This window comes from Bos taurus, chromosome 25 (genome assembly GCF_002263795.3).
Source record: "Bos taurus isolate L1 Dominette 01449 registration number 42190680 breed Hereford chromosome 25, ARS-UCD2.0, whole genome shotgun sequence".
NCBI lineage: Eukaryota > Metazoa > Chordata > Mammalia > Artiodactyla > Bovidae > Bos > Bos taurus.
In genome coordinates, this window is record NC_037352.1 from 19,468,086 (window position 1) to 19,487,705 (window position 19,620).

The window sequence follows — 19,620 nt, forward strand, 5'->3', positions numbered from 1 at the left end:
GAATATTGAATAGAGTTCCCTGTGCTATACAAGACATCGTTGTTGGCTACCTATCTTGTGTATAGAGTGTGTGTTCGTTCATCCCAAGTTCCTGATTTATGCCTCACCCTAACCTTCTCCCTTGGTAGCCATAGCTTCATATTCTAACTCTGTAAGTCACTTCTGCTTTGCAAGTAACTTCATCAGTCCCATTTTTCTAAGTTCCACATGTAAGTGTTTATTTTTCCTACTATTTTTCAATTCTCTATTTTATTTATTTCTGCCATAATCTTTATTATTAACATTTCCTTCTTTATTCTAGCTTTCTATTTTTTATTGATAGTTTCCAATTTTGTTTGTTTGTTTTTGTCAAGTTTCTTAAGTTGTGAAGTTAATTTATTGATTGGAGATCCTAACCTCTTTTTCAAAGTAAGCAGTTATAGCTATAATTTTGCCCCTTAGTACTGCTTTTAATTCATTTAATGTTATGTTTTCATTTTCATTCATCTCTATATACCTTTTAATTTCTCTTGCTATTTCTTTTTTGTCCATTGATTGTTCAGGAGTGTACTGTTGAACTTCCACAAAATTGTAAATTTTTCCATTTTCTTTTCAGTATTCTAGTCCTGTTGTAGTTGAAGAAGATTGTTTACATGACATTTATCTTAACTCAAAAGTTTTGTGATTTGATTTGTGGCCTAACATATGCTCTATCCTGAAGACTGTCCTGTGTGCACTTGGCTAAAAGACGCACTACTGTATTCCTTGGGAGCCTATAGTAAAGAATACATTTTCTTGCCTTTTTCCCATTTTTGAAAACAGTCAACATTCCTTGGCTTATGAACTCTTTTGGCAATTCCATCATTCCAATCCTACTTTGATTATCACATAATCTTCTCTGACTCAGACTCTCCTGCATTCCTCTTTTTAAGTTGAGGTATAGTTGATACAGTAATACTAGCTTTAATAATTGTACATGAATTTACTTTTACTGGAGATCTTTGCTTGTTCATATAGCCTCAACTATATTTCTTTCAACCTGAAAGACCCCAGGACAGGTAATTTTTCTTTATTTGTTACTCATTTCTCCTTCATCTTAAAAGAACAGTTTGAAGCATTAAGAATTCTTGGTTTTTGCTGATTTTTTTCCTTGAGAAATCTGAATATATTCACCCACAGCCTCCTGACCTTCAAACTTTCTGTTTAGAAATTCTTCCAATAATCATATGAGGATCTTTGCATATGATCCTCTTCTCTTGCTCCTTTCCAAATTCTTTGTCTTTAGATTTTAACAATTTGATTATAATGTGCTCAGTGTCAGTCTTCTGCAGGTCGTGCTATTTAGAGTTTGTTAAGCTTCTTGATAAGCTTCTTGAATCATTATATTTGTTTTCATCAAGTTTGGGAAAATTTCATCCACTATTGCTTCAGATAAGTTCTCCTTTATTCTGTCTTCTCTTTCATGCGCTCTGACAGTGGTTATGTTGGTCCACTTAATGTTATCCCACAGATCCCTACACTGTTTGCTTTTCTTCAATCTTATTACTTTATATTACTCAAAACTGAACTTTCCAGTTGTATAGTCTTAAAGTTCACTGAGTCTCCTGCCTGTGAAAATTCAATTTTGAAACACTCTACTGAATAGTCATTGCTTTTATTGTATTATTCAGCTTTAGAATTTCTTTATTCCTTCCTATGTTTTTCACCTCTTTATTGATACTTTGTTTTGCTCATATATAATTTTCTTGAGTTTATCCTCATCTTTCTTTAGCTGTGTGAGCATCTTAGAACATTTGTCTAAATCTGTTGATCTAGAAAGTCCACCATCTGGTCTTTCTCAGGGATAACTGCTGTTGATTTATTTTCTCCTTACTTGTTTCTCTGTATTCCTTGTCAATTTTTTCAAAACTTGACATTTAAATTTAAATTTCATAATGTGGTAATCTGGAACTCAGATTCAATTATCACAACTGTTAGGTTGGCTATTACCAAGATTACAAAATATAGCATGTGTTGGTGAGGATGTGGAGAATAAAGAACTTTAATGGTACCCCACTCCAGTACTCTTGCCTGGAAAATCCCATGGACGGAGGAGCCTGGTAGGCTGCAGTCAATGGGGTCGCTAAGAGTCGGACACGACTGAGCGACTTCACTTTCACTTTTCTCTTTCATGCATTGGAGAAGGAAATGGCAACCCACTCCAGTGTTCTTGCCTAGAGAATCCCAGGGACAGTGGAACCTGGTGGGCTGCCGTCTATGGAGTCCCTCAGAGTCGGACACGACTGAAGTGACTTAGCATAGCATAGCATAGCATATATACAGTTGGTGGAATATACATTGTTGTAGCCACTCTGTAGAACACTTTTGAGGTTTCTTAAAAAATTACAAATAGCATTACCATAAGATACAGCAATCCCACTTCTAGGTATACATCCAAAGGAATTGAAATTACTTCTCCAAGAGATATCTGTACCCCCATTACAGCATTATTTAAAATAACCAAGACATGGAAGCAACCTAGTTATACCTCAAGAGATAGATTTTTATTTAGTTTTAACTTTTTTTGGTGTTGAGGTTTAACTGATTAAGAGGCTTCCCTGATGGCTCAGATGGTAAATAATCTACCTACAATGCAGGAGATGTAAGAGACTCGGGTTAGATTGCTGGGTTGGGAAGATGCCCCTGGAGAAGGAAATGGCAACCCACTTCAGTATTCTTGCCTGGAGAATTCCATGGACAAAAGAGCCTGGTGGGCTACAATTAATCCATGGGGTTGCAAAGAGTCAGACATGACTGAGCAACTAATACTTTCATAGCTGATTCCTTTTCCCATTGGTCTATATTTCTGTTTTTGTGGCAGTACCATACTGTTTTGATGACTATAGCTTTGTAATATAATATGAAGTCAGGGATCCTGATTCTTCCAGCTCTGTTTTATCTCTCAAGATTGCTTTCATTACATGGAGGCTTTTGTTTCTCCATACAAAGTTTTGGATTTTTTGTTCCAATTCTGTGAAAAATGCCATTGGTAATTTGATAGGGATTGCATTCAGTCTTTAGATTTCTGTGTTTGACTATGTTGATTCTTCCAATCCATGACCATGGGATGTCTTTCATCTGTTTGTGTCTTCTTTGGTTGCTTTCATCAGCATCTTGTAGTTTTCAGAGTACAGGTGTTTTGTTTCCTTCAGACCAGATCAGATCAGATCAGTTGCTCAGTCGTGTCCGACCCTTTGCAACCCCATGAATCACAGCACACCAGGCCTCCTTGTCCATCACCAACTCCCGGAGTTCACTCAGACTCAACGTCCATCGAGTCAGTGATGCCATTCAGCCATCTCATCCTCTGTCGTCCCCTTCTCCTCTTGCCCCCAATCCCTCCCAATATCAGAGTCTTTTCCAATGAGTCAACTTCGCATGAGGTGGCCAAAGTACTGGAGTTTCAGCTTTAGCATCATTCCTTCCAAAGAAATCCCAGGGCTGATCTCCTTCAGAATGGACTGGTTGGATCTCCTTGCAGTCCAAGGGACTCCCAGGAGTCTTCTCCAACACCACAGCTCAAAAGCATCAATTCTTCGGCGCTCAGCCTTCTTCACAGTCCAACTCTCACATCCATACATGACCACAGGAAAAACCATAGCCTTAACTAGACGGACCTTTGTTGGCAAAGTAATGTCTCTGCTTTTGAATAGGCTCTCTAGGTTGGTCATAACTTTCCTTCCAAGGAGTAAGCGTCTTTTAATTTCATGGCTGCAGTCACCATCTGCAGTGATTTTGGAGCCCAGAAAAATAAAGTCTGACACTGTTTCCACTGTTTCCCCATATATTTCCCATGAAGTGCTGAGACCGGATGCCATGATCTTCATTTTCTGAATGTTGAGCTTTAAGCCAACTTTTTCACTCTCCTCTTTCACTTTCATCACGAGGCTTTTGAGTTCCTCTTCACTTTCTGCCATAAGGATGGTGTCATCTGCATATCTGAGGTTATTGATATTTCTCCTGGCAATCTTGATTCCAGCTTGTGTTTATTCCAGTCCAGTGTTTCTCATGATGTACTCAGCATAGAAGTTAAATAAACACAGTGACAATATTCAGCCTTGACATACTCCTTTACCTATTTGGAACCAGTCTGTTGTTCCATGTCCAATTCTAACTGTTGCTTCCTGACCTGCATACAGATTTCTCATGAGGCAGGTCAGGTGGTCTGGTATTCCCATCTCTTGAAGAATTTTCCACAGTTGATTCTGATCCACATAGTCAAAGGCTTTGGCATAGTCAATACAGCAGAAATAGATGTTTTTCTGGAACTCTCTTGCTTTTTCCATGATCCAGCGGATGTTGGCAATTTGATCTCTGGTTCCTCTGCCTTTTCTAAAACCAGCTTGAACATCAGGAAGTTCACGGTTCACATATTGCTGAAGCCTGGCTTGGAGAATTTTGAACATTGCTTTACTAGCGTGTGAGATGAGTGCAATTGTGCGGTAGTTTGCGCATTCTTTGGCATTGCCTTTCTTTGAGATTGGAATGAAAACTGACCTTTTCCAGTCCTGTGGCCACTGCTGAGTTTTCCAAATGTGCTGGCATATTGAGTGCAGCACTTTCACAGCATCATCTTTCAGGATTTGGAACAGCTAAACTGGAATTCTATCACCTGCACTAACTTTGTTCATAGTGATGCTTTCTAAGGCCCACTTGACTTCACATTCCAGGATGTCTGGCTCTAGGTCAGTGATCACACCATCGTGATTATCTGGGTTGTGAAGATCTTTTTTGTATAGTTCTTCTGTGTATTCTTGCCATCTCTTCTTAATATTTTCTGCTTCTGTTAGGTCCATACCATTTCTGTCCTTTATCAAGCCCATCTTTGCATGAAATATTCCTTTGGTATCTCTGATTTTCTTAGGTAGGCTTATTCCTAGGTATGTTACTCTTTTTGATACAGTGGTAAATGAAATTGCTTCTTGAATTTCTCTTTCTGATAGTGTGTAGAAATGCAATAGATTTCTCTGTTAATTTTGTTACCCGCAACTTTACGAAATTCATTGATGAGCCCTAGTGGTTTTCTGGTAGCATCTTTAAGATCTTCTGTTTATAGTATCATGTCATCTGCAAACAGTGAAAGTTTTACTTCTTCTTTTCCAATTTTTATTCTTTATTTCTTTTTCTTCTCTGATTGCTATAGAAAAATTATGTTGAATAAAATCGGTGAGAGTGGACATCCTTGTCATGTTCGTGATCTTGGAAAAAAATATTCTCAGCTTCTCACCATTGTGTAGGATGTTTGCCAGAGGTTTGTCATAAATGGTCATTACAATGTTTAGTTAGGTTCCCTTTATGCTGCTTTCTAGAGAGTTTTTACCGTAAATAGGTGCTTTGTTGTTCAGTTACTCAGTCATGTCTGAATTTTTTGCAACCCCATGGACTGAGCATGCCAGGTTTCCCCTGTCCTTAAACATCTCCTGGAGTTTGCTCAAACTCATTTCCTTGAGCTAGTGATGCTGTCCAAGCATCTTGTCCTCTGTCATCCTCTTCTCCTGCCTTTAGTCTTTCCCAGCATCAGGGTCTTTTCCAATGAGTCAGCTCTTCAGATCAGGTGGCCAAAGTATTGGAGCTTCAGCTTCAGCATCAGTCCTTTTTTACTCTCCCCTTCCACCTTCACCAAGAGGCTCTTTCTGCCATTAGAGTGGTGTCATCTGCATATCTCATGTTGTTGATCAGATAAATAAGAAGGGTGACAATATAATTGTAACCTTTTCACTTTACAGGGTACTTACCAGGACTTTTGCCTCAAAGGAGGGGTGTGCGGAAGCAAGTGGGCACATGCACCTAAAAGGACTCCAGTGTTTTGCCTGTGTGGGCACCTGCCACTCTGCTCAGATGCAGCTGATAATCACATCTCTTCCCCGGTCGTGACTGCCCTAGATCTAGTGTCACACTATGTGTGCTGTGAGTGGGGCCAAAGAGTTTTTTCAGCTTGGACAAGGGCACACAGGCAACTGTGGGAAGCCCAGCATCCTTGCTGGTGTCAAAAGTCTGGGTTGCTTCTAGGACATCACTTGAGAAGGTGACAAAAATGGCCACCACCCACCTGGGCTCATCCCTGGGACTGGGTCATCTCTGCATCCCAAGTTTGAGCCTTTAATCCTGACCACCCTAGCTCCAGTGCCACACTGCAGTGTGGAGTGAGCAGTGCTAGTGTTGTTGTTTGGCTTGGGCTGGGAAGTGTAGGGAGGTGGTCTCAGGAAACCCTGCAGCTGCTAGAGAATATGTTTCTCAGCCTCGCCTGGGGCAAGCGAGCACCTGAACATTCCTCAAAAGTGGAGTCTAGGCATCTCCAACCTTCTTATCTGCCTCCATGGTTCTCCAACCAGCCAACGGGCTTGTCTCCTCCATATAGGACCCGCGAGCTGGGACACCCAGTCTGTGGCTCAACCTGCTCAGTCCCCATGGCAAATATCTACCCATGCAATCTCTGATTCCCCTCCTAAGGACACAGATTCCACAACCTGATTGTTTTTCTTCCCATCCTGTCATATTCTATGAGTATCTTTCTTAGAACTTTGATTTTACAGTAATCTTTCTACCTGTTTGCAATTAGTTTTCAGTGAGAATTATTCTACATGTGTATGTATTTTTTTATGTGTTCATGAAGGGAGGTGAGCACCGCATCCTCTTACTCCACCTTCTTGATCTCCTGTCTCAATGATAATCTTGACAAAAATTCTTTTTCTAGCTTACAGGAGCCTGTATTTATGGACCTAATCATATCCAACTCTCAATAATTAACTATTTATTTAACTATTCTCTTTTGACTATCATGATGTAGATTGAAAGCATGTGTTAAAAACTTCACTATGGCTTATTATTCTACCCATAATTTCAAACTCTAGAAACACTAAGGTATTAAATTTATATTAATGCTAATGATGTGCGTTTATAATTCTCCAAACCAAGTAATAATGAATAAGTAAGTTTTAGAAATGAGAAAGGAACAAATGTAAGGGTGATTCTTTGTTTAAATGACTGCACATTTTTATCATATGTGGTAAATATCCTATACATTGTCATCCTATACATTAATTCATTCATTTAATAAATATTTACTGAACACATATTGTGTTCCAGACATCGGTGATATGAGGGTGAAAAAGATAAATTCTCTTCCCTCATAGAGTTTACATTCTTATCCTTTAGTGTAGTCTTATGAACTTACTTATAGTTTATTTATCATTCATTAGTTTGTATATTGCTTTAAACTGACCTTATAATTTCCTTCTCATTTGCAGCCCGTTTGGCTGCTTCTGCTGGAAGCTTTATATATTTTGTCAGTTTCTTTCCATTTAATTCCATTGCTCAATACTATGGACGGATAAACCTTACCATGAAGGTAGCTGCCTGTCTCAGCCCAAATATTGCTTTGGCACTGGGGATTAAACTCCTTGTCAAGTTTGAAACAAAACGTAAGTGTTTGCCTTGCAAATTTTGCCTTTTCTATTTGATTCCTAGAAATGTAGAAAGAGACAGTGTGGGTGGGACTGTGACTAAAGAGGTAAGAACATACTATAAAAATATTTATTTCCGGATTTGTTTTTTTATTATGAAGGCAATTGTGTGAACTAACCTTCTATTCTACAACTTTCCTTATTTACCTAATAATATATGTTAAACCTCTTCCCACATAGAGATAGACTCTTTTCTTTTACAAAGCTGTTTAGTATTCCATTACAAAAAAGGTATTATAATTAATTAACCATTCTTTATCAGTGTATGCTTAAGAATTTTCCAACTTTTTGCTACTGCCCTTAATAGTATTCATATATTTTCTCATATGGTGTGAATCAGATCAGATCAGATCAGTCGCTCAGTCGTGTCTGACTCTTTGCGACCCCATGAATCACAGCACGCCAGGCCTCCCTGTCCATCACCAACTCCCGGAGTTCACTCAGACTCATGTCCATCGAGTCAGTGATGCCATCCAGCCATCTCATCCTCTGTTGTCCCCTTCTCCTCCTGCCCCCAATCCCTCCCAGCATCAGAGTCTTTTCCAATGAGTCAACTCATCGCAAGAGGTGGCCAAAGTTTATGATAATCTTCAAAAAGAGTAGATCAATTTATTGTCCCACCAGTAACACATGAGTTTTTCTACATCTGTTCCAATAATACATTATACTGCTGCTGCTGCTGCTGCTGCTGCTGCTAAGTCGCTTCAGTCGTATCCAACTCTGTTCGACCCCATAGATGGCAGCCCACCAGGTTCCACCACCCCTGGGATTCTCCAGGCAAGAACACTGGAGTGGGTTGCCATTTCCTTCTCCAATGCATGAAAGTAAGAAGTGAAAGTGAAGTCGCTCAGTCGTGTCCGACTCTTAGCGACCCCATGGACTGCAGCCTTCCAGGTTCCTCCGCCAATGGGATTTTCCAGGCAAGAGTACTGGAGTGGGGTGCCATTGCATTCTCTGATACATTATACTACTCTGATGTAAAAAGCAAATATAAGGTCTTTATTTCCTGTAACTAATTTTCCTCCAAACTCAGCACTATTGTGCTGAAGAAAATAAATATAAGTCTAATTTAGTGATTTACTCAGGTTCTTCTGAATGAGCAAGAAGAGATAGAAAGCCTTCTTCAGCAATCAATGCAAAGAAATAGAGGAAAACAACAGAATGGGAAAGACTAGGGATCTCTTCAAGAAAATCAGAGATAACAAAGGAACGTTTCATGCAAAGATGAGCTCGATAAAGGACAGAAATGGTATGGACCTAACAGAAGCAGAAGATATTAAGAAGAGATGGCAAGAATACACAGAAGAACTGTACAAAAAAGATCTTCACAACCCAAATAATCACGATGGTGTGATCACTGACCTAGAGCCAGACATCCTGGAATGTGAAGTCAAGTGGGCCTTAGAAAGCATCACTATGAACAAAGCTAGTGGAGGTGATGGATTCCAGTTGAAAGATGATGCTGTGAAAGTGCTGCACTCAATATGCCAGCACATTTGGAAAACTCAGCAGTGGCCACAGGACTGGAAAAGGTCAGTTTTCATTCCAATCCCAAAGAAAGGCAATGCCAAAGAATGCGCAAATTACCGCACAATTGCACTCATCTCACACGCTAGTAAAGTAATGCTCAAAATTCTCCAAGCCAGGCTTCAGCAATATGTGAACTGTGAACTTCCTGATGTTCAAGCTGGTTTTAGAAAAGGCAGAGGAACCAGAGATCAAATTGCCAACATCCGCTGGATCATAGAAAAAGCAAGAGAGTTCCAGAAAAACATCTATTTCTGCTTTATTGACTATGCCAAAGCTTTTGACTGTGTGGATCAGAATCAACTGTGGAAAATTCTTCAAGAGATGGGAATACCAGACCACCTGATCTGCCTCTTGAGAAATTTGTATGCAGGTCAGGAAGCAACAGTTAGAACTGGACATGGAACAACAGACTGGTTCCAAATAGGTAAAGGAGTTCGTCAAGGCTTTATATTGTTACCCTGTTTATTTAACTTATATGCAGAGTATATCATGAGAAACGCTGGACTGGAAGAAACACAAGCTGGAATCAAGATTGCTGGGGGAAATATCAATAACCTCAGATATGCAGATGACACCACCCTTATGGCAGAAAGTGAAGAGGAACTCAAAAGCCTCTTGATGAAAGTGAAAGAGGAGAGTGAAAAAGTTGGCTTAAAGCTCAACATTCAGAAAACTAAGATCATGGCATCCGGTCCCGGCACTTCATGGGAAATATATGGGGAAACAGTGGAAACAGTGTCAGACTTTATTTTTCTGGGCTCCAAAATCACTGCAGATGGTGACTGCAGCCATGAAATTAAAAGACGCTTACTCCTTGGAAGGAAAGTTATGACCAACCTAGAGAGCCTATTCAAAAGCAGAGACATTACTTTGCCAACAAAGGTCCGTCTAGTTAAGGCTATGGTTTTTCCTGTGGTCATGTATGGATGTGAGAGTTGGACTGTGAAGAAGGCTGAGTGCCGAAGAATTGATGCTTTTGAACTGTGGTGTTGGAGAAGACTCTTGAGAGTCCCTTGGACTGCAAGGAGATCCAACCCAGTCCATTCTGAAGGAGATCAGCCCTGGGATTTCTTTGGAAGGAATGATGCTAAAGCTGAAACTCCAGTACTTTGGCCACCTCATGCGAAGAGTTGACTCATTGGAAAAGACTCTGATGCTGGGAGGGATTGGCGGCAGGAGGAGAAGGGGACGACAGAGGATGAGATGGCTGGATGGCATCACCGACTCGATGGACTTGAGTCTGAGTGAACTCCGGGAGTTGGTGATGGACAGGGAGGCCTGGCGTGCTGCAATTCATGGGGTCGCAAAGAGTCGGACACGACTGAGCGACTGATCTGATCTGATCTGGTCTTCTGAATGAGTCAGTTTTTCAGACGTCTCTTTCCTTCTCATATTCTTCAAAATAGTATGGACGGGTTTGGAAATTTATGGGATCTCTTATGATGGAGGGACATGGTGGCCTCAAATACATGTGGTATCTTCTGGATCTTGTATATCTACAGTAGAGTACCTAACCTGAGCTGCTTTATGGACTTACAAACTGAAGTGTGACTCTTTATGTTTGGCCTGCATCTGTTAGAAACATGGTTCTGGCTAGTAGATCTAGCCTTAAAAGTCCTCATTCAGTTCTCTGCCTTCCTCTGGCTCTCTCTGAGACTCTTTGGCCTTTATAAATACTTGGAAAGTTATACAAGCTCTGAATGTGGCTTTTAAGGTATGAGGGGTCAGTAACATCACTTCGGGTTTATTTATCTAGCTGCCTTACTCTGCCAATAACAATACCACCAATCATGCAATGTTGGATATTCTACATGATTCCACCTGAATATTTCACCAGGGTTTCCCTGAAATAGGAAAACCAAGGACCCATGTACCTGTCCTCTGTACCTTATTTTCCTTCTTTTCTTATGTGAAGTGAGGGCTGCCTTTCCTACTTGTCTTCATTTTTAGAAGGGACATCCTTTTCAAATGAACATTTGCATTGCTGCTCCCCAGGACACAAAATGCCAGAACATTAGAAGATAAGGAGAAATGGACTGTAAACTGGGGGGTATTTCAAAATTTTATATCCTTTACACCATGGAATTACTTTATCTTTTATGCTAAGTAAAAAATAGCATCTAAATCTATCAATTTTAAGGGAGAAAAGGAAGGCTTTATTGCTACATAAAAGTATTTGAATTGTCTAAATGTTGTAAGTTGTTGTTCAGTCGCTCAGTCGTGTCTGACTCTGCAATCCCATGGACTGCACCAGGTTTCTTTGTCCTTCATTATCTCCCAGAGTTTGCTCAAACTCATGTCCATTCAGTCAGCTATGCCATCCAACCATCTCATCCTCTGTCACCCCTTTCTCCTCCTGCCCTCAATCTTTCCCAGCATCAGGGTCTTTTCCAATGAGTCCATTCTTTATAGCAGGTGGCCAAAGTATTGCAGCTTCAGCATCAGTCCTTCCAATGAATATTCAAGGTTGATTTCCTTTAGGATTGACTGGTTTGATCTCCTTGCTGTCCATGGGACTCTCCAGAGTCTTTTCCAGCACCACAGTTCAAAAGCATCAATTCTTCAGTGCTCAGCTATCTTTGTGATTCAACTCTCACATCCATACATGACTGCTGGAAAAACCATGGCTTTGACTATATTGACCTTTGTCCGCAAAGTGATGTCTCTGCTTTTTAATACGCTGCCTAGGTTTGTCATAGCTTTTCTTCCAAGAAGCAAGCATCTTTTAATTTCATGGTTACAGTTATCCACAATGTAAATAACTATCCTTAGACTGTGATTCATTTAACTTGTGTTCATGGTATCTTTTTTCCAAAAAATTCTATAATGTGATCAGGCTTGTCAGTCTTTTCCTTTAATTTGTACACTTGTGTCATCTTCAAGAAATCCTTCAATACCCAGAGTCATAAAGATAATCCTATATTTTCTTCTAAATTTTATATTTTTTAATTTTTACATCTGGATTTTCAATAAGCATAGAGTTGCTATATCTAATTTTATTTTTTTTCACATGAAAATCAAGCTTTTACAATAATTTATTGGAATGTCTATTGTTCTCTATTGCTTTTTCATTTCACCTACTTCACATCACCTTTCAATACATGCATGGATCTGGTTCTAGTGGTATTAATAGTTTCCATTCTTTTTTAGTCTCCTTTTGTGTCAATACCATGATGGTTTTACTCATTATAGCTTTATAATAAGTCTTAATATCTGTTGGTCTTGTCTTCATACCTTGTTGCTCTTCAGTCATTCTTATCACTTTGCTTACCTCTTGAACTTCAGGATAACTTTGCCAAATTCGATGAAAAATATTGTTAATCTTTAGTGGGAATTTCATTGCATTTATTGATTAATGAGGATTGAAGATAGTTTTCTCATCTGTGAACAATAGTCTAATCCAAATGAATAGCCAGTCATAAGAATATATATAAGATTTCTTTGTGGATACTTAGATCATTCTTACTTTACACATGAAGCATTAGAAAATTTACTAGGTTTAATTAGTGAATTTTCATTGGCTTAATCTGCAACAGAATTAAAACTAAAACAGTTTTAGTTTTCTGAGTTACTTTTGTGAAATTATTTTATTAATCATTTGCTTTTTATTTTTTTGTATTTTGTTTTTCAGGAACTCCTATTTTATTTTCAGTAGCAGAATTTCTCAAGTTATGATAGACTTCCTGAAGTTTGTATTGTGCATTCTTTTTTTTTTTTTTCTAGATTTTCTAATGTACTGTTCATTGCCTCTGAGATGGCTTTCATTTTGATAATCACCTTTAATTGACCAAATCCTTTTTTCTCAGGCTAGTACCTCTGCTTGTATAGCTTTCTCAAAGACACAATGTTTATGAACATTCTTCTCATAGTGCTGAGCTATAGGAGAAGGGCTAAAGTTGAAGGCAGGATGGGTTTCATGGGCCACTGTGTTTAACATCTTTCTTATTTGCATTAGGAGTTCACCGCAAGCCCTGATGCTTTTTCAGTTGTGCTACTTGTAATCTTTTGGTAACATGTTTTTCTCTTTCCATCAGTAGTGTCAGCAAAACTTCTTTTTCTCTTCTACTTGGTAATCATCCTTCTCTAGTTATATTAAATGTTTTTCCAAATGTGTATATACTAATGGTTATTTCAGTGGGAACTTAAAATTAGAGGAAAAGTAGAGGGATAGTTTCTAATAGGTCTTTTTTTTTTTTTTTTTTTCTTGGCTTTTTGTTACTCTTCATTTTTGTTTTTTAGTCATTGACTTTATCTCAGGCATTCCTATTATTTTTGTAGATTTTCAAGGGAGGAGGAAAGAAATCAATGTTATTACATATTCCATCATTTTCTTGGATGAACTAATTACTAAGGGTATCAACATATAGATAATTCACCTTAGTAAAATTTAGATTATCAACCTTTTGTTTTGTTTTGTTTTGTGTTTTGCTGTTTCAATCACAGAGCTGTCATCTATGGTATATATCTCCTTTTATTTCAGAAACTGGTGTGAACTGGAATAAGATTTGGACACCAGCCACCCTTGAGGATAACCTCACCTTTGGCCATATGATGGGAATGCTTGTAATTGATGCTTTCTTGTATGGCCTTGTGACCTGGTACATAGAAGCTGTCTTTCCAGGGCAATATGGCATGCCTCAACCATGGTACTTTTTTCTTATGGTGAGTTCTAATGCTTCTATTGTTGTGAAAACCATAGTCCTTATGAGCAAGGGCATGTACAGAAACATTTGCATACCATCCATACTGAAATACTGGCCATTTCTTGATATACTTTAAAGACCTTCCACATATGCAGATGAACAGTATGAATAAGATACTGAAACCCTGTACATTAAAACACTGTGAGTAACATAGCCCTTCTTCAGTCAAGTAGTACATAATGGATTAATTTGGAGTATAAAGAAATGTAAAAGTGTAAAAATGTAAAAGTGTAAAATTGTAAAAATGTAAAAAATGTAAAAGTGTCTGTAAACTATGTTCCCTGTTAAGTTCATATGTGATAGTTTCTTAGATCCTGATGAGTGGAGGGTTCAGTTCAGTTCAGTTGCTCAGTCCAACTATGTGACCCCATGGACTGCAGGTCACGAGGCTTCCCTGTCCATCACCAACTCCCAGAACTTGGTCAAACTCATGTCCACTGAGTCAGCGATACCATCCATCTCATCCTCTGTCATCCCCTTCTTCTCCTGCCTTCAGTCTTTCCCAGCATCAAGGTCTCTTCTAATGAGTCAGTTCTTTGCATCAGGTGGCCAAAATATTGGAGTTTCAGCTTCAACATCAGTCCTTCCAGTGAATATTTAGGACTGATTTCCTTTAGGATTGACTGGTTGGATCTCCTTGCAGTCCAAGGGACTCTCAAGGGTCTTCTCCAACACCACAGTTCAAAACCATCAATTCTTTGGCGCTCAGCTTTCTTTATAGTCCAACTCTCACATCCGTACATGATTCCTGGAAAAACCATAGCTTTGACTAGATGGACCTTTGTCAGCTAAGTAATGTCTCTTCTTTTTAATATGCTGTCTCGGTTTGTCATAGCTTTTCTTCCAAGGAATATCTTTTAATTTCATGGCTGCAGTCACCATCAGCAGTGGTTTTGGAGCCCAAGAGTGTGATGTCTGTCTCTGTTTCCCAGTTCACGTACCTCTGAAGCCTAACTTGAAGTATTTTGAGCTTAACGTTGCTAGTATGTGAAACGAGAACAATTGTATGGTAGTTTGAACATTCTTTAGCATTGTCAGAGGTACGTGAACTGAGAACTTCCAGATATATAAGCTGAGTTTAGAAAAGGCAGAGGAACCAGAGATCAAATTGCCAACATACACTGGATCACTGAAGAAAGCAAGGGAGTTGCAGAAAAATATCTACTTCTGCTTCATTGACTATGCTAAAGCCTTTGAGTGTGTGAATCACAAAAAAACTGTGGAAAATTCTTAAAGAGATAGAAGTGCAATACCACCTTACCTGTCTCCTGAAAAATCTGTATGCAGATCAAGAAGCAGCATTTAGAACCAGACATGGAACAATTGACTGGTTCAAAATTGGGAAAGGAGTATGACAAGGCCGTATATTGTTGCCCTGCTTATTTAACTAACATGCACAATGCATCATGCAAAATGGAAGACTGGATGAATCACAAGATGGAATAAAGATTACAGGGAAAATATCAACAAACTCAGATATGAAGATGATACTGCTCTAATAGCAGAAGGTGAAGAGAACTAAAGAGCCTCTTGATGAGGGTGAAAGAGTAAAGTTAAAAAGTGGCTTAACACTCAACATTCAAAAAACTAAGATCATAGCGTCTGGTCCCATCACTTCATAGCAAATAGAAGGGGGAAAATGGAAGCAGTGACAGATTTTTATTTTCTTGGGCTCCAAAATCACTGGTGACTGCAGCCATGAAATTAAAAGACGCTTTCTCTTTGGAGGGAAAGCAGAGACATCATTTTGCTGAGGTCTGTATAGTCAAAGATCCATATAGTCAAAGATATAATTTTTCCAGTAGTCATGTACACATGTGAGGATTGGACCATAAAGAAGGCTGAGCATTGGAGAATCAATGCTTTCAAACTGTGGTGCTGGAGAAGACTCTTGAGAGTCCCTTGGACTGCAAGGAGATCAAACCAGTCAATCTTAAAGGAAATCAATACTGAATATTCATTGGAGGGATTGTTGCTGAAGCTTAAGCTGCAATACTTTGCCACCTGGTACAAAGATCCAACTTATTGGAAAAAACCCTGATGCTGGGAAAGATTGAAGGCAAAAGGAGAAGGAGGTGGCCAAGGATGAGATGGTTAGATAACATCACTGACTCTATGGACATGAATTTCAACAAACTCCAGGAGATAGTGAAGGACAGAGGAGCCTGGCATGCTACAGTCCATGGTGTCGCAAAGAGTCAGACACAACTTAGTGACCAAACAACAACAAAATAACCCCTGAAAGTATGTAGCAGATTTCCTGTATCTCAAAAAGTAAACCAAGCTAAAGTGTTTTTAATTTTTTAGTGCCTCATTTTTTTCACATTTAGTGTTTTAATTTAGGTGAAATTCATATAACTTAAAATTAAAAGTGAACAGGTGATGACATTTTATACATTTACAATATACATGCACATGCATATGTGGCATGCTCAGTTGCTCAGTCGTGTCCAACTCTTTACAACCCAGAGGAGTATAGCCGGCCAGGGACAGAATCCTGGATGGTACCCCTCTGTCCATGAGATTCTACAGGCAAGAATACTGGAGTGGCTTTCCAGTTCCTCCTCCAGGGGATCTTCCTGGAGGTAAAACCCATGTCTTCTGTGTCTCCTGCATTAGCAGCTAGATTCTTTATCACTGAGCCACCCAGGAAACCCCATACATGCACAAATCTAGTTCCAAAATCTTTTCATCACCCAAAAATAAAATTCTATACTCATTAAGAAGCCATATCCCATTTTCCCCTATCCCAAGTCCCTAGTAATTACTAATCAGCTTTCTTTTTCAATGGATTTACCAATTCTGGATGTTTCATAGAAATAGTCAGTCAATATGTGATCATTTGTGTCTGACTTCTTTTGCTTAGCACGTTTTTGAGGTTTATCCATGTTATAGTATGTATCAGTACTTCAATCTTTTTGATTGCTGAATAATATTCTATTGTATATACACAGAGGCTAAGTATTTCCTTTATCTAGTCATTCTTAGTTGGATGTAAAGGACATCCTATGACTATTGAGTAGTGATGCTATGAATATTTATGTATAAGTGTTTGTTTGAATACCTGTTTCAGGTCTTTTGGAACTATATCTATGAGTGGAATTTGGGACTGTACCTAAGCATGGTAATTTTGTGTTTAATGTTTTCAGTTTGGTGGTTTTTGGTAATTCTATGTTTAATGAAACCACTGAACTGTTTCTTTTTTTCTTTCTTTTATTTTACCCTTGAGGATATAAGGTATATCTTGTTTTGACTTGCATTTCCCTAATGACTAATCATGCTGAGGTCTTTTAATGTACTTATTGACCATTTGTATATATTATTTAGAAAAATGTCTATGCAAGTTCTGTGCCGATTTTAAAATGGGATTGTTTGTCTTTTTATATATTCTGGACACTAGACTCTTATCAGATACATGGTTTGCAAATATTTTCTTCCATTCTGTGGGTTGTCTTTTCACTATCTTGACAGTGCCTTTTCATGCATAAAAGCTTTACGTGTTGATTAATCCAATTTACCAATTTTTATTTTGTTACTGTGAATTTGGTGTCATATCTTAGTAACCATTGTCAAATATAAAGTCTTGACAATGACAAATATAAAGTGTCTATTTTTTCTTCTAAGAGTTTGGTGATTTTTATCACTTATATTTAGATCATTGGTCAATTTTTATTTAATTTCTGTGTAGTGTGAGGTAGGGATCCAACTTCAGTCTTTTGCACGTGGATATCCTGTTCTCTTCACAACACTATTTGAAAAGACTATTCTTTCCCTATTAAATGGCCTTAGCACACTTGATGGAAAAGATTGATCACAGATGTACTAGTTTATTTCTGGACCTTTAATTTTATTCCTTTGGCCTATATACGTATCCTTATAACAGTACCATACTGATTTGATTATTGTATATTTATAGTAAATTTTGAAATTTGAAAGTGTGAATACTCCAACCTAGTTCTTCTTTACCAACATTGTTTTGGCTGTTAGGGGCCTCTTGCAAGTCCATATGAACTTAATGCTCAATTTTTGTATTTCTCCAAGAATGTTCATCTAAATTTTTATAAGAATTACATTGAATTTGTTGATTGTTTTAACTAATATTGCCAGATTAAAAATATTATTTGTATGTCTTATTTAAATTCTTTCAGCAAAGTTTTACAGTTTTTTCTGTACAAGTCTTTCACTTTTCGTTAACTTTATTCCCAAGTATTTTACTATTTTGGATTCTATTGTAACTGGAATTGTTAGTTTTATTTTTGTATTGCTTGTTGCTTGTATATAAAACTACAGCTGATTTTTGCATATTGTTCTTATACCTTGCACCTTTGCTGAATGTGTTTATCTCTATGAGTTTGGGTGTGTATTCTTTGGGTTTTTTTTTAATAAGTAGGATCATGTCATCTTCCTTTCCAATTTGAGTGCCTTTTATTTCTTTTTCTGCCTCATTGTTCTGACTGAATCTCCCAGTACAGTGGTGAGTAGCAAAAGTGAAAGTAGGCCTCCTTATCTTGTTCCTGATATTAGGGGAAATTTCACCATTGAATATGATGTTATCTATGGATTTTTTAAATAAAACTTCATATCATTTTGATATCATTTAAAAATTTTTTATTTTATTTATTTTTAAATATAAATTTATTTATTTTAATTGGAGGTTAATTACTTTACAATATTGTAGTGGTTTCGCCATACATTGACATGAATCCACCATGGGTGTACATGTGTTCTCCATCCTGAACCTCTCCTCCCACCTCCCTCCCCATCCCATCCCTCTGGGTCATCCCAGTGCACCAGCCCTGAGGACCCTGTATCATGCATCGAACCTGGACTGGCGATTCGTTTCACATATGATAATGTACATGTTTCAGTCCCATTCTCCCAAATCGTCCCACCCTCACCCTCTCTCACAGAGTCCAAAAGACTGTTCTATACCTCTGTGTCTCTTTTGCTGTCTCGCATACAGGGTTATTGTTACCATTGTTCTAAATTTCATATATATGCGTTATTATACTGTATTGGTGTTTTTCTTTCTGGCTTACTTCACTCTGTATAATAGGCTTCAGTTTCATCCACCTCATTAGAACTGATTCAAATGTATTCTTTTTAATGGCTGAGTAATATTCCATTGTGTATATGTACCATAGCTTTCTTAGCTATTCATCTGCTGATGGCCATCTAGGTTGCTTCCATGTCCTGGCTATTATAAACAGTGCTGCGATGAACATTGGTGTATATGTATCTCTTTCGATTCTGGTTTCCTTGGTGTGTATGCCCAGCAGTGGGGTTGCTGGGTCATAAGGCAGTTCTATTTCCAGTTTTTTAAGGAATCTCCACACTGTTCTCCATAGTGGCTGTACTAGTTTGCATTCCCACCAACAGTGTAAGAGGGTTCCCTTTTCTCCACACTCTCTCCAGCATTTATTGCTTGTAGACTTTTGGATAGCAGCCATTCTGACTGGCGTGAAATGGTACCTCATTGTGGTTTTGATTTGCGTTTATCTGATAATGAGTGATGTTGAGCATCTTTTCATGTGTTTGTTAGCCATCTGTATGTCTTCTTTGGAGAAATGTCTATTTAGTCCTTTGGCCCATTTTTTGATTGGGTCGTTTATTTTTCTGGAATTGAGCTGCAGGAGTTGCTTGTATATTTTTGAGATTGATTCTTTGTCAGTTGCTTCATTTGATATTACTTTCTCCCATTCTGAAGGCTGTCTTTTCACCTTGCTTATAGTTTCCTTTGTTGTGCAAAAGCTTTTAAGTTTAATTAGGCCCATTTGTTTATTTTTGCTTTTATTTCCAATACCTGGGAGGTGGGTCATAGAGGATCCTGCTGTGATTTATGTCAGAGAGTGTTTTGCCTATGATTTCCTCTAGGAGTTTTATAGTTTCTGGTCTTAAATGTTTAG

The 19,620-nt window shown here is 38.3% G+C and overlaps 1 protein-coding gene across 1 annotated transcript in view; it reads left to right on the top strand.

Annotated features, from left to right (window-relative positions):
- Positions 1-19,620, top strand: part of ABCA16 (ATP binding cassette subfamily A member 16) — a 214,316-nt gene that overhangs the window by 58,566 nt on the left and 136,130 nt on the right. Inside the window, exons 9-10 of the mRNA XM_059881562.1 lie at positions 7,266-7,439; positions 13,492-13,673. Coding sequence (XP_059737545.1) covers positions 7,266-7,439; positions 13,492-13,673 — 356 coding nt within the window. The remainder of the gene's footprint in view (positions 1-7,265; positions 7,440-13,491; positions 13,674-19,620) is intronic.